This window comes from Corvus brachyrhynchos, unplaced genomic scaffold (assembly GCF_000691975.1).
Source record: "Corvus brachyrhynchos isolate BGI_N302 unplaced genomic scaffold, ASM69197v1 scaffold32, whole genome shotgun sequence".
NCBI classification, from domain to species: Eukaryota; Metazoa; Chordata; class Aves; order Passeriformes; family Corvidae; genus Corvus; species Corvus brachyrhynchos.
Window position 1 is genome coordinate 2,692,228 of NW_008237919.1, and position 15,728 is coordinate 2,707,955.

The window sequence follows — 15,728 nt, forward strand, 5'->3', positions numbered from 1 at the left end:
GGGATCGCCCGCGGGGCGCTGCTGGCACGGGGGCAGGGAAGCGGCGCGTTCCCAGCGCGCCGGTCGGGAACGCCTGCTCTGGCCGGTGCCTGCCGCTCCCTCTGCCCAGGTGCCCGAAAAAAGGCCCCGAAGCATCTGCGCAGGCTGGAGGCTGCTTCTTGCGGAAGGCACAAAAACGTGAACAGCGTTAGGGAAGAGCTTTCAAATTCCGGAGGCTTTCCTCTTTTATCAGTTTATCTTGAAGTCTTGTCAGTACCGCCCTTCCTCGAGGAGGAGGCCTTAAGTGAGTCCATCAGTATTTACTTATAGGTGATGAATCACTTCCCTGGATTTCATTCACCCTCCGTGCACTTCAGGGAGCTGACTCGATGTCCATAGCTGGGAATCCTCCTGCTGCAGATTTTTGTATGAAGCTGAGTGTAGTTTCAATCCAGGTCCTAAGTACTAGGACCTCAGGAAGCTGGAGCATTGATTCATCACATTCATGTCAAGCAAGAAGTGCAACTTAAAAAGCTATTTCAGATTAAAATAGCAGCTCAGGCACACCAATGTGAATGCACAGAAAGACACAGAATCCATATCATACCTCCTGTTAAAAAAAAAAAAAATCACTAAAAATATTGTTGTTATTACCTATATAGAATCATAGAATCACAGCATGGTTTGGGTTGGAAGGGATTTTACAAATCATCTAGTTCCAACAGAGACACCTTCCACTAGACCAGGTTGCTCAATGCCCCATCCAACCTGGCCTTGAATTCTGCCAGTGTTGGAGCAGCCACAACTTCCCTGGGCAACCTGTTCCAGTGTCTCACCACCCTCACAGTAAAGAATTTCTTCTGTATATCTAACCTAAATTTTCTCTCCTCTGTTTGAACCTATTACTCCTTGTCCTATTAGCTTAGTTCATGATGAATACCCACCCATACAATTTTGAGTACTCACACTTCTTCTGAAGAAAATGTTTCAGTGCTGCTTTAAGAAATAAACTAAACTTAGGGAAAAAAAAAAACCAACAAAAGCTAAAAATGGGAAGTTAATGAATTATCCATGAGCTTTTGCTGAGGAGCAAAGGGTGTCTGGGAGTTTCAACATTTCGTGTCACCTTGTAGACAGACACTGTTTTCCAAAGTCAGTTATGTGATGAAGAAGATATTAAGATTAAATGAACAGTGCAGAACTGAAAAGCAAACCCATAATTATTAATAGATATTTAAATTGGCAGGCAATCGATTTTTAAATTGTCCTTTCACCCTTGTGTGTAATGTGGTTTGCCTCACAGTGATAAATTAGCAGCAGCATTGTGCTGTGACTGTTTCACTAGAAGGTTCTCATTACCATTCAGGGGTTTTGCTGGCTCATCAGTGAATCGTGGACAGCATTGCGATTGCTGAAGTGTGGCCCAGAAACCAGAGAAAGGATCGGAAACAGTCTATAAAAGCCTTTTCTCGAATTCTAAGATTGATTGGGTTCTTGAATAGGACTAAGTTCTTTGGCCTCAGTGTTATTATTTCCTATGTATCCCAGAGGAAGTGACAGTACACTCACCCCCTCCATCCCTCTCTTTAAATCTTAGTATTCCTGTTAATCTCTCAGGAAAATAAGAAGAGTAACACAGGCTGAGTATTTTTTCTTAACTGAAAAGAACAATCCCCTTAATCCCAGTAGCGCTGAGCTGAGATCTAAGGTTTTGATCCAACTTTCTTTATTCACCAACATGTCCAAGATAATTGTACGAGCAGCCTATAAGAAGATCAAGTTAAGCATCTTCTCGGACACATGATTTTCAGTTACTAGTCAAAACATAAATCTATTTTTAGTTGCTACTTGGCATTTGTTTTATCTAGGTTTTGCTTAATCAGAGTTCTAATTAGAACTAGTTGCAATTTTGTCTGTCAAAACAGATATTTTTAAAACAGTAAAGCTTTCACCAGCACATTGCTTTGCTGCCATTTCCAATGGGGTAGGTTCTGTATCTCAAGAACAGAAACTCCAGTCAGACCGAGTGAAATTAATAAGAAAACTTGGAATTCGGGATCTGAAAATTCACATTTGTAGGCAGTCTTGTTTAATTTTAGAAGACTATGCTTTGATAAAACAAAAATAAATATGTGATCTTCAAAGACTTCAAAACCCCATGAGGCAGGATTTTGTTCCTCATATACTTCTAGTTGTGCCAATAGTTCATCTTTGTTCAACATTATTCCACTCTGCTCATTTTACAAATACCTTGGCCATATTTAGTGTTCCTGAACAGTTTGGATTGTGTGCCACACACACCACATCACCTTCAAGAGCATGTGGTCTAACAAACTTATGACAATCCTTTTGCCCCTCCTGGTATTTTCTCTTTTTCCAGATTCAGAGTTCACACGTCATCATTATTGTTTTTTACCCGTGTTCAGCTTTGTATTGTTACCTGTGAACAAAGCACATGAACTGAACTCATACTAGATTTCAAGAATAAATATTAGATTAAAATTCCAAGTATCTCAAAGGGGAAAAAAGCTTTCTTGAAGTTAAAAATGCTTTGCAGTTAGTATAATATCAAATAAATGAAAAAATGGAAGGTACAAACTAATTTTCATGTTCACAAGGAATTGGTCACTTGATAATGGGCTTAAATTTCATAGGGGAGAATTTTAGTTAGACTTCAGGAAAAATAGATTTAACCATGTGTTTAGTTGAACACTAGAAGGGGAGGCCCAGGGACAGTCCATTATTTGAATATTTTACAGTGTGAATACACAAGCTTCTGTCAGGAATGGTTTGAGTAAATTGAATGCTGCTGTCAAGCAGAGGGATGGATTTGATTGTCCCTCAAAATCCCTCTTTATCCTCTGTGCCTCTTTTTCAGATGAAGGTGCCCACTGTTCAGATTTGTGTAACATTTGACATGGACAGGTGTCTATGAAGGATGTTTTGCCCTCAGTTCTTACATGCTGTTTGCAGATATTGAGCTTGAGCTGTTTCATTCTACAGCAGCACAAGGCCAAGTACAAGCTGATATTCTCAAGGTAACATGACCCCAAGGAAGGTAAGCAAATGCCTGCTCCAGCTGACCCTCTTCTATTTAGTACTGTATATTCTCCCCACAGAGAGTCAGACACTATTCGCTAGTCAGACACTGATGGTTTGAGGTTAACAACAACATGGGCTGTATCTGGAACAAAGGAGTGAATTTCTCAGCAAGGTAACCAAGGCAAGAAAGTATTTTGTCTACTGATATTACCTGACAACCTAAAGATTCAGCCAACACTTCAGGGATTGGCATGACAATGCCTTCACTGGAAGGTGGAGGTAACTTATTGGTTAAATCTTCCACATGCTCCCCTTCGCTTACCAGCATTTTTCTAATATTGTCCAGGTTTATTCAGCAGAAAATTTCCTGAAGCCATGTTATTATTTCACCAATGACAGTACTTGGAGCAGATGAGTGTCAGTGGCATGTTGTGAAATCTATCTGAACCCTCTATGCACTCTTTCCAATTACAGTGGACTCAGAGAGTTACTGAAAGGTGAGTTACTTTGGGTAGATACCTCTACAGCCTACAAATAAGAGAATAAGGAAAGAAGCAGTATTACCAAGAACAGCTGTGACTGCTGTAAGATGAACCTGTCAGATCATCTTCCTCCTGTTGTAATACCAGACATTGCAAAGGCTCTTGAGATGTGCAGCAATACAGGAAGAGAGAACTTACCAAGGCCTGCAGGAGGCATTGCAACATCCATGTACAGCACAGTGGTTACGTCACATGCAGGTGGAGCTTGGAGTTTACTTAGCTGTTTATTTGAGATAAGGATTATGGGCCTCTGAACTGAGCTGAAATTCGCTTCAGGGTCAGGTTTGTAGGAGGTTTTAAGAGTGAAGTATTGGTTTGTTTGGGACGACTTCACTGTCAGTAGATTAGACAGAAAAGTTCCCCTAAAGGAGCTTGTAGGGGGTCCTCCAGACAGTGTTGATGAAGGGATTTTGGCACTCTGCTCTCAACCCTTGCTCTGATGTCATATAGAAGCAGTTCTGACAGTAAATGGATATTGTCAACTACTGTTAGCTTGAGCTGAGAAGCCAAAGGCAGCCATAAGCAGTGCTGCCCCATGTCTTCCATGTCTGCAAGTATCTCCAACAGCAGGTGTGTTTCAGCAGCACTAGCAGGATCAGCACTGGACCTTTGCAATTTTTCAGTCACTGATCTTAATTGTTGATCACTGTAAGTGAAGAAGCAATTAAATATGAGAAGAATGATCTGAGGCCTCAGTCCTGTATGATACCGAGCATGCCTGTACATTGTTATGACTCAGCTGGTCGTAAGTCTGGAGAAGCTGAGGTCATTCAGAATCCTGCAGGAGGAAACCATGGAATGAAACAACATTTCTAATCAATAGCAGAGACAGAAAAAGTGGATTTATTATGAGTACTGAATTAGCAACCAGATTAAGAGTAATTGAGGACAACATCAGAGAGATGAGGAAACTCATTTCTTTGGGACTGTTGCTGTAGCACACATTTTATTTACAGTTTCCTGCCAGGAAAAAGAAATCTATTGGCTCTTGGTATCAGTTTCTAGTGGACCACAGACTGCTCTGATAAATGCAGTTGCAATGAAGGATGTGACAAATCCATATGTTTGAGATACACTGAGTGCCAAATACTAGCATTTCTCCCTGGGTCACAAGTATGGTTGTGTGTCAGTGCAAGGCAGGAGCTTGAGAGCAGTTACAGTGGCTACAATGAGAGTGGGTGGGATGAGAACTTAATACTGTCACTAAAATGCAGGTGACAGCTCAGAGAAGAACAGAGAAGCAACATTGCAAGTGTCATGATTTTAGTCTTAAGATACCTTTCTTTTATCATTTAGCAGCATTTACAGAAAAATGTTTGGGTTAGACTTTTAGGGTTCCTTTCCTTACAAGTTTTCTACACCTACTTTTGTCATTCTCTGATGGCTGTATTAGAGTCATCTTTGTAAAAACTACTTGTGATGTCCAGAGGAGATAACTAAAATTTCATCTGGGAAGTAACAGCAGGAGTAATAAACTCTTGAAACCAATCTTCACCATTTACTTGACAGTAATACATCAGCAAAATAAAAATCAGGAAATAGAAAGAAAGTGATGTAAAACATAGGCGTAAAGCAAAGCACTCCTTATAGCAGGAATAGAACTGGCAGGCAAATCCAAGCAGAGTGATACCAAGAAATTCTCCTGGACTCAGCTCTTCACTTTGTTGTAGACAATGTTGTAGTCATCACAGAAAGGACTATCATGCATTCTGGAAAAGCAGGCGGCAATGCAAGCTGTTGACTTTGGTGACTTTTTTTTTGTTTGTAAAACTGTCCAGAAGAGGTAAGAAAGAATTGGATGAGAATGAGAACTTGAAGTAAAAGAGAAGGTGTTGGACATATTCCATAGTTTCAGCTGCCATTCCACCATTATGATGGGAGTAACAAATTTATTGATTGATTATGGAGATGCCTTCTTAATGCATATTTCAGTAGAAGGTTCTGAATACTAAAAATGACAAAGCTACGCAGCAGTCCCTTATGTGATCACACTTTCAGGTGTCTGTCTCCACAACTGTGTAAATTCAGAGAGAGTGGCTCCTTTTAGCCTCTGAGGTATTGCTCCACATTAAAACCGTGAAGGTTCCAACCATATTTCATCTGGCCCTTCTCTATGGTAGCCAGCAGCAACTACAGGGGAGAGTACAAGAACATGTAGCATTTTCCCCACATCACTTCATAAAAACACTTGGGCTTCACCTGCACATTGTGAGTACAGCATATTGGCAGTGCTGTGAGACAGACTGGCTGCGATGCTGCTCTGACGTTACCAGACTGAGTCCTCTAAACCCATTTTCCATATAAGGCAATAGGACACGCACTCTGCCAACACAAATTTGGGCTGACTATAGCATCTTATAAAAGGGTTTGTTGTTATTCAAGTCCGGGTTTTTTTCACAAAAAGAGTAGTACATCAGTATATTTAGATGCACAGAAAGGAAAACCATAAAACTCTAGGGCAGAAATGGATTTATTTATAAGTTATGAAATCTGAAGTTATCCTTAATTACAAATAATACTAGAAACAAACAGAAAGCTTGTACAAAGGTAACAGGAGAATGATTAAGTGAACAAGGTCAAGCTGGAATCATGTGAATAGAACTTGTGATTTTCTGTGATCATTCACTTACATTTAAAGTAAAACTAGGCCCTTACTCCTGCAATTTACAATGCACAGAGAATCTGGAAGTCTTGCCCCAAATTGACAGTCCATTGTTTATTGTGAATCATATGGGCTTTGTATTACAAAACTATGTCCACATAAAACAGGATAAAATATTATTTGCTAATATTTTTCATTCAGCTGACTTTTCCAGCAGTGTTTCAGCAACCTGTGTGCCATATGTGAAAATATCTGAGTCATGAATATGCTGAATTTCTTTCCAAAGAAGATCTATTCTCCAGGGACTTTGAGCTCAGCATGGGTAAAGAGGTAATCATGAAGATCAGAAGGCTTTTCCTTAATTCCTGATTGATTTAGATGCTTTAATATAATACTGTTCATTTTCTTCAGCTCTTCTATGTTCTTCTTTTCAGAGAGTAGTCTGCTTGATATTTGGTCCACCTCATTTCTAGTTTGAACTTGAAAAGGAAAATGTACCTCATTAAATTGGCAACTTGACTTAAGTCAAGAGCATCACTACTCTCACTTGCATTCCTGTGAGACTTTGTAAGGAATTATGATGACTAAATATATTAAAAAGGAGAACAACTGCAGAACCTAATGATAAGAAGTTACACATCTGGTGGGTTTACCTGCTCATTACATTCTCTTTTGTTTATTTTCTGGATTTTTTTTTTTTTTTCAGTTTAGTGCAGAGCAATAAAATCAGATATGGCTCAGATAATTTTTGCAGTTTTCAGGAGTGTATCCATTCCATTAATGTCCACAGGGAAATGTCTTATTTACGGGCTTCAAGAGCCAATTTGTGGTCAGTATGTGCACGTATTGTATTTTACATTAAAGGAAAATTCTTGCAAATACTGGCATTTTGAGGCCAGCCTCCTCTGGCATGCCAATATGCCCTTTTGGAACTATTTTTATTTTGGCCTTCTGAAGTTAAAAAATCTACCCATAGGTTTTGAAGGTTAAGTGTAATAGTGGCAATGCTAAATGAATCTATGGATGTGGTTTTCAAACATCTCAGATTATATAACACACTCATACATATGTCTGTATCTATGTATATCTAATAGAACATTGTAACATAAACGGAAACACCACTGAAATCACTTTCAAAAACCACAGGCTTCCACCAACGTGAGCCCAAGCAAACTGCTTTAATTCTTGTAAGAAAGCTTTTCACATTAGTTTAGCATTTTTCCACTAGAGCAAGACAATATTCTTTTTTTTATACCAAGTCTCTACTTTTAGCAGCTCCTTGTTAAATAAATCTGAAATTCAAGTATGTGGTATTTTGATTAGGATTTTACAATCATGTCACTTCAACTCTACTTTATGTTCTTTACTTGTCTGATATTTCTTTCTTTGAGTGCCTGTAAGGTAATTTAGTCAGGGGTTAGATTTCCTGGTCAAAAAAAAAAAAAAAATCAGGATTTTTGCTATGTTCCAGCAAATTCCCTGCTATAGGATATAGGAAATCTTAATTTCACATGGGTTCCAATTCTTTCAAAATAGACTTGTACACTGAAATAATGCACATCATATTCTGTTCAATATTATTAGCTCAGAAAACCCCAAGATGACAAGGGTCATCTTGATTAACCAGCCATGTCTTTAGCTAAACCCACCTGATCAGTCCTAAAAAACTGGAATGGTAATTATGTCTACAGACTCAATACTACATGCAAGTCTTCATAAATGTTATCTAATTTTTTTCTTATGCTTAAGAGTTTCTTAGTTCCAAGCCAATTTCCAGTCAGTACTTTGATGACAACCCTCAAGTCTTCCTTCAGGTAGCCTGATTTGAGTGTTAGCCTGGGTATAATTCCAGTTTCAGTGGAATGACCCCAATACTGAGGTTGATCTGGAAAGGAATGGAAGGCAAATTGCCAAAGTATCTCACTGCCATACAATTACCTTTAAATTTTAATTTCATTTCCACTCAGCATTTTTAGCGACACAGTATAATGCTGCTGAGATAAATTCTTCACAGCTGTTGAAACTCACAAATCCTTAGCACTAAGAATAAAATTTTGCCTTTTAGCCCTGAGAGAGTGTTGTTTGCCTGTACTTCTGCCCCCAGGACTGGGACCCAGTGCCCAGAACCAGCCAAAGCCAGAATTGCCTTTGACCATGCAAATACAGCAGTAGCATGTTGTAAGGTAGCGTGACACATTTCAGGAAAGTTCTTTTTCCAATTGGCCCCACATTTTTAAGAACCACTCTCTGGTTACTTACGTATTAAGAATATTACAAATGAAACAAGTGCCAAACTGACGATCAAAGTAAGAATAAAGATGACAAAGAACAAACACTGGTTTCTTGTGTTGCTCCCTGCCATCCTTTCTCCAGTACCACCAGTGTTCTCCTCCTCATCTGTTAAGAGACGACAAATCATTTGGTGACACAGTTTTTTAAGGCCAGTTAGGATAAGCATGACAAAATACTTCTGGCTTCATGAAATGATGCAGAGTACATCATATATTTGGCCAACAGATTTTACTTCCTGTGATATTGCATGGAAAGGGAAGAAATCAACTCTATGAACTCAGCTTGAATTAGGAAATATAAAAAATGATACATCTGTTCTAGCTGTTAGAACATATTCAACAAAAATATTTCTTTTGCTGAAATACAGTGTTTTGTTGAAGTTGACCCGGTTTAGGGTTCAGAGTTGTACAGCTGTTTTACATGTACAAAGGTTGCAATGAAGTTTTCATCAGGCAGCTGTGTAAGGGCTTGAATGCACTTAACCTTTTCAAAAGGGAAGAGAGAAAAATTCCTATTGAAAACCAAGGTACAGATTCCTCTAGATATGCTTCTGTTTCTGTTTAATGAAAAGTATCCCTGGAATGATTAATTTCCCAAAGTAAACACCTCAGTTAAGCTCCTGATGTTGGATAGAATGAATGTAGGTCTTGACTGTTTTATCTTAAAACAAATGTTTTCAATATTCTTCTTCATCTTTAGGACTTTTGGTTTCATTCTAGTGAAAAAATGAGGTACCTCCCAATTGTCAAGAATGGAACACATTCCTATATGGACTACATATGTTGTCCTTTAAGCACAGGAAGAATGAGAGGGAAAAGGAAAAGCACTTGTAATGCTGACCTTGAATCAGCTCAACAAGCCAGTTCACTGCTTTATAAAGAGTGTATTGCATACATAGCGAAACTCAGTAGTTTCTCTCATAGGAATAGTTGCAATCAATGTGAGGTGGTAATAAGCCCTAAAGAGAACAAGTCAGCTGAACACCATGAGGCAATTCATGTGAATGTAAAATACTTGAGCCAGATTTGTTTAATCTTAAATTTGTACACTAGTGTAATAACTTGCAAAGATTTATTTTCTGTTTTGGAGGGAGGAGGAAGCTAATGTAATTTCATTTTGGTGTCAGTCTCATACATACTAAAATTACATGCAAATTACTGTAATTTATCCTTCTGTAATTGCTGTCTTGCCATTCTGAAAGGGAGAGTAGCATGTACATCTGTGGAAAATGTATTTCTAGATCATGTTCTTGTTTTAGCTGGTGCAAATCTCTGAGGTCTTTGAAACTGGGCCTGTAGTGATAAAGCTGAGGAAAGGCTGCATGTGCCATTATAGCACTTTAATAATGACCCTACCTAGAGCTAGGCAATTCACTGAGATGGCAGATCTCTGGGAATATCCTATTTTTCTTTATTTTATGTTTAAAACACTCCTGTCCATGAGTAAGCTGAAATATTTTCATATTTGTCCTTTGAGGTTCTATTGTTATTCCCTTAGCATTCATAACAAATGCACCATACACTAAGTGTCTGCACCAATATTGTTTTCTAATCAGAATATTAGGGGTGGGCAGGGCCTGCTACTGTTGCCTTCCAAGCATCCTAAGCTATCAATAGTGGTCTCAAAAGTGGTCTGAGCTCGCTCTGCCTAATGAATTCTTCTTACTATTTCATCAGGCTAAATGTGCTAGACTGGAGTGTTGTGAGGAATTGGTGAGCACACACTCTTGTCAAACTGCAAACAGTGGGAACATTTTATCACCTAAAATAAAGAAATTACTGCATGGCTCCTATTGAAGAAACCAAAAGGTATATACATTTTAAATAGCTTTTGGCGTGTCTCTGATTTTCTGGCAAGAGAACCAGAGTTTTATGCTGCTGAGTGAGGTAGCTGACAGTATATCTACAGACTCTCCAAGCTTAAAAACTACATTAAAACAATAATCCTAGAAGGAACCAAAAAACTTTGCAAATTTTTGAATAAAATACTTATTAAGCTACCATTATTTACTACTGAAATGTAGGGAGGAATAATGAATGCATGCATGTGAGAACCACATATGTTTCCACAGAACCTTGTATATATATCTGAAAAGTAAATAGTACTGTCCAATAAAAATTGCAAAAGAAAGCAAAACAGTCACACTGAGAGGAGCTTCTTTGACATTAATATTTATGTATGCCATTGCCTCATTTTCTACGTGTAGAAGTGACAATATCAGAATGAGATCAGCATATGAGAATTTAGTACTTTATGTCTAACATATTTGCATTAAATGCAGAAACCAGCACCACTCTAGTTAGTTGGATTAGGAAAAGTTAGAGGACTTGGAAACAGAAGCAATGAGAACACATTTAAGACCCATAACTAGAATCATGATTAAGTTATGGCCGCTTGAAACATGCTTCAACACAGCTGTTGATCTATAAATTTCTTCACTCAAATTTCCCATTACAGTAAGGGAAATGAAAGCAGATTCAAATATTGTTATGTGGAATGCTGATGAAGAGCTCCAGGTTTTAAGATATTTTCAGGTCACAAAGAACTGAAATACATTGTAGCTATCACTGGGTGAAAATATTCTTGTTGCTGCGAGAAATCAAAGGCAAAAGCCTTATCAAACCAGTAGAAGCGTGGGAGCCATATCTGAAACTATAAGTAAAGAAAGTCTGGAAAGTAAAATGCTTAAAGGTTTCATGGGATATTTCAGGTAATTGGTTTGAGTTCTTAGGAGGTGTGTCTTAAAGGAATGAACAGAAATTCTCAGGTACTTCTATTGCCACTTATGAATTTTAGTGCTTGGGAAGAGTTATGATGCTATTTATGTAGAAGGTGTATACTGGGTATTACTAGAGACATTATCCTGCAAGTGATCACCTGATAAATTCTGACTGAAATGGAAGATAATTTCAGGTTTGACAGTAAATCCCAACTAAACGCAAGGATTTTCAAGAACCTAAAGCAGAAATACTCAGCAGGGGCAGCTAAATCATTGTCTGATCTCTCTAAATTATGCCATTTTCAATCTTTTTCTTACATTTTTCAGTACAGAGCTTGTCATACATATTGGTCTATTAGGCTGTTGACATCAGTGACACGCAATATGGATTGTATATATAGAAATCCACATACAACCTATCATGCATACCTAGTGAACGTTGGGATTCATCTGGACAAACATTTAGCTTGTTTAGGTTGTTTAGGGAATCAACTACATAAAGTTTTCCTTCTTCATGAGTATCAGGCAGGTTAAATTCCAAGGAAGGCTTCTCCATTGTATCTAAAAGAAATAATAATTTAAAAGGTAAATTAACACATGGCTATGGGAAATAACTGGTAACAGTTGGTGTCCTGTTCTAAGGAAATACTGAGCAGCCTAAGCAATCCTTAAAATAAAGGGATTTGTATGACCAGCATACTTACTAGATCTTGAAGGCAGGGATAACTCAGTACATAGCACTTGTTTATTCTTGGAAATCTTTGATGATTGAAACATTTTGGTTTTACATTGTGTTTGTGCACATATGTGTATGTATGGGGAAAGAGAGAAAGAGAAAAATCAGTTTGACTGGCTCCAGCATTGATTTGAATGGTACCTATTTAGTATATTATCCTTTGATTTGGTGAGTACTTGGTAAGAGATGGTGTGAGATCCTGACCACAGTGAAAGCCAAACCTTCACTAACACTTCCCGAAAGGATGTCACTCAAGTCCTCTTCTTTCAGCATCAAATAATTTAGAGATAAAACAGGGAAAGCAGGTATGAATGTGGGAGATAAGCAACAAGAGTATGTGTCTGTTTACATACCTTAGAATATCACTGTGACGTTATTATTTGTGAAAAATGGAACAAAAAATAGTCTTGTAATGTGGTTCTACTTCACACAATTTTGGACAAATTTTAAAAGCTTTCTCTTCGGACTAATACCCCTTGCTTTAAAAAAGGCACTGGATGAGGTCCAATCAGTAAAAACAGTTTCTCTGTAGAGTCTGGGTACATGAACTCAGTGAATGATTCTTCATATAAATACAGTTTTGAAAGAAGATTATATATAGAAAAGAAGCAATATCTGAGGAGGCTGCTTCTATGTATTGCACATAATTCCTTATCAGTCTTTTTCTTTTCTTTACACCACTCTGATTCCAAAAATGTCTTCTAGAAACAAACTACACTTCTAGCCATAAGGAGATGCAGACACTCTAAGTAGGCACGTTTGTCTACACTTGTCACTGACAAATCCCTCTGTAATTATTGAAGAAAAATACATTCCTCCAGGTAATATTCCTCTCATTCTAAGATATGCCTTTCTCACCTTAAAATCACGGCCTAAATGTACCTTTTTCTTGCTAGTGAATGTAAGGAGGGAGCTTACACAGTTAAATTTGGAGTAGAGTGTATGTTACCCATTTAGCATTTTATAAAGCTCCCAAGTTCAAGTTTACCTGCCAACATAAATCAGCACTTCATGGGATGCAAACCTCCCTTGATGACGTGTGTTAAGCACCTAAGGGTGATCTCTGAATCCTAGATGGGTTGAACTGTCCTCTTGACATGCTTCTGAGCCTTCTCTTTCTCTCCAAGGAATAAAGAATACAGTGTGACCAGTTTCCTAACATAACACTTAAATTAAAAACCTAAAATTTGAGGAATATAGCCCTGATTGTTTGCAGAAAACACTCACTCCTTTCCTCATCAAACCAAATACAGAAGATTGCTGTATGTAATTCCCCCAAATCTGAGAGCACACAGCAAAGTAGACATTCACCGAGCCTCAGTGAGTCTGAAGAGTAAGCACTGAAATCAATCCTGACAACAGGGCTTGTTCTCTTGCTAGTGGAGATTGACAGGACTATATGGATATTTTCATATTTCTTTTTAACAGCCCATAAGAAAAGATTACACCTTATTTTTTTTCTCTGTTCAGAACTGTTGCTTCAAAGTACAAAGAAAGTGTAGAAAAGCTGGCATAATAGGAGTTAGCCTTACCTAGCATATGATTTTTAGGTGTGCAGCAGTAACTTCAGGACAGATGGCTGTGCCCACTGTCCTTCCTCTAGAACATCACGTGGCACCAGGCAGCAGAGTCTGTGAGCCACGTCCTCACCAGAGCTGGCTCTGCTCTGCTGTCTCCCCACATGCACATCCGCAGCCAACGCAATCACGGAGCCCTGCATTTGAACGGTGTGCTAAAACGTGCACAAAGGCTTTTGGTTATTTTTAGATTCTGAAGAGCAGTTGTTTCTCTTGGGTATTTTCATTAATGCCTCCCTGCAGCTTCAGGGAAGACTCTTCTTAACAACTTGAACTGTAATAAATGTGAGTACCTTTGATTCATTAGTATTATGAATTATATGTTTTTGCATTTACTACTAATCATTTAATTATTTGCACATATAAACAGTGAAGATTACCATTATTAATTCAGAAAAGTTTATATTATGTTTGTTTGATTCCATTGACATGCCAAAGGAGAAAGGATACAAACGTCAGTGTCACTGGACAAAAGTATTATTATTTTCCCAACAAACCAATCTAAACATCAGGAGCTTTGGCTTCACTTTATCTTGCACTTTAGCCTTGCCTAAAGACTTTTTTCCCCTATGCAACTTTTAAATTTCTTCTTAAGTTGTTGTGGTAAAATAAAAACTTAGAACAAGAACACACTGAAAATTCTTCACAGAAAAAAAAGGAATTAAAATCTTAAAGGTTAAAAAAACAGGAGAATGAAACATTACTTACAACATAATTACATTCAGGTAATGTGCCAGTACGGAAGAAATCAGCCAGTGAAAATCATGTGAAGAAAACTTGGTTCGCAGTTCCTCTCTCTACTTTTACTCCCATAGGAACCTGTTGAGCCCTGCAGTACCCATAAAGATAGCTATGAAACAGACTGCCCCTTTCAGTCTATATTTAGAGTTCAACTTGGCTAAGTATACTCACTTCACAAAATCCATCTGCTAAAAGAGAAATCAGCACATACACAGATCTTTCTTATTATATTGGAATCATGATAATATCCCATCATGGAGAACAAGGGCTGTTACTGATGATCAGTATTTCACTAACTTTTTGGTTAGTGCGAAACCTCTTAGGTTTAGTGCTTGTCTAAAATACATTTGCTATGCAGAAGGGTTGTATCTACAACACTGTAGCTATGAGTAACCAGTTTGCTATGCAGAAGAGTCATATCTACAGTGTTACAGTCATGACTATTTTAAAGTCATAGACTGGAAAAAACAGGGTCTTTTCCCCCTTCTCCCATACAGTTTACAAATTCAAGTGGATCAGTATTATGGGGTGGACTAATTTGTCTGGCATCCTTAGTCGTTTAAAGATTAAATTCTGATGAACTGGTGGTGAGTAGTGTAATTGCTCCTCTGCTGACAGTTCTTGTGATCACTTTTTTCCTTGCTGACATTGCAGAAGGGAATGTTACAGAACATTGTATTGACAGGCAGCTGACACACACAGGGACTGCAGCTCAAAACAAATTCTTTCTGAAGCCATCCTATGTCTAAAATTCTGAATCCCTTTTAAACTGCCAATAAACATATTTCTTTCAGGAAGCAATAGAGAATAGATCACCTGACTCATAGTTCCCACCCTAAGCTGACAAGTTCTGCTGCCCAGAATCGTTCCCTTTCTGCAGGAGTCTCCTGGAAGTCCTCCCTCCAAATAAGGAATTGCAAGCCAGAAAAAAAATCACTGTGACGCCCATGCCCCAAAAACTCCTGACACCAACACAATCCTAAAATGAGAACCCAGGCCTCTCCAGTTTTAAACTTGCAAAGGTTTGCAAACCCCTGGGATGTCTGCAGGACTGCAGAACATCCCACCTCTGCAACAGCCCTAGAAGACATGCAGGTCACTGTGGGTGCCAGCCACAGTGGAACAGAGAAAAAGGCAACCACCTGCTTGGCTCCCTGCCAGGAGGTGCTGCAGAACTGCTGGGCAGGAAGCTATCAAAAGTGCCTGGCAAGGGCCATCAAAGGTGACTACGCAGAAGCCACAGGAGAGGCCAACAGGCTTGAGGGAACAGTTTAGCTCAAAGGGAACTGTCTTGGGCTGGGCAAGTACAGGCACACAACTTCACCTCATGCAAGGATCAGAAGTTTATTCTCCACTGGTGTGACACTGACAACACATGTTCATCATCATAGATTTCAGTTGAAGTCTTTGTGTAGTCCAAGAGATCAGTTTTATAAGCCAAACAAGTTTGAACAGAAGGAATTATTGGGGGGGGGGGGGGGAGGGAGGGCAGAGGGGG

The 15,728-nt window shown here is 38.7% G+C and overlaps 1 protein-coding gene across 1 annotated transcript; it reads right to left on the reverse strand.

The window, feature by feature from the left end:
* Nucleotides 1-5,940: 5,940 nt before the first annotated feature.
* On the reverse strand, nucleotides 5,941-15,691 carry LSMEM1 (leucine rich single-pass membrane protein 1). The gene is made up of 5 exons (XM_008632750.2): nucleotides 14,198-15,691; nucleotides 13,445-13,626; nucleotides 11,606-11,737; nucleotides 8,425-8,562; nucleotides 5,941-6,644 (listed from the first exon to the last, which is right to left on the reverse strand). Exons 2-5 carry the CDS (start codon nucleotides 13,449-13,451, stop codon nucleotides 6,457-6,459), a joined length of 465 nt encoding a protein of 154 aa, XP_008630972.2. The 5' UTR covers nucleotides 13,452-13,626; nucleotides 14,198-15,691; the 3' UTR covers nucleotides 5,941-6,456.
* Nucleotides 15,692-15,728: the final 37 nt, after the last annotated feature.

Excerpts from the sequence above, each read along its gene's own strand:
- LSMEM1 (XM_008632750.2), bottom strand. Across the intron at positions 8,563-11,605 it reads TGAATCCCAACGTTCACTAG|ATGAGGAGGAGAACACTGGT; the intron begins GTATGCATGATA and ends GTCTCTTAACAG. Across the intron at positions 6,645-8,424 it reads ATTTGTAATATTCTTAATAC|TTCAAACTAGAAATGAGGTG; the intron begins GTAAGTAACCAG and ends TTCCTTTTCAAG.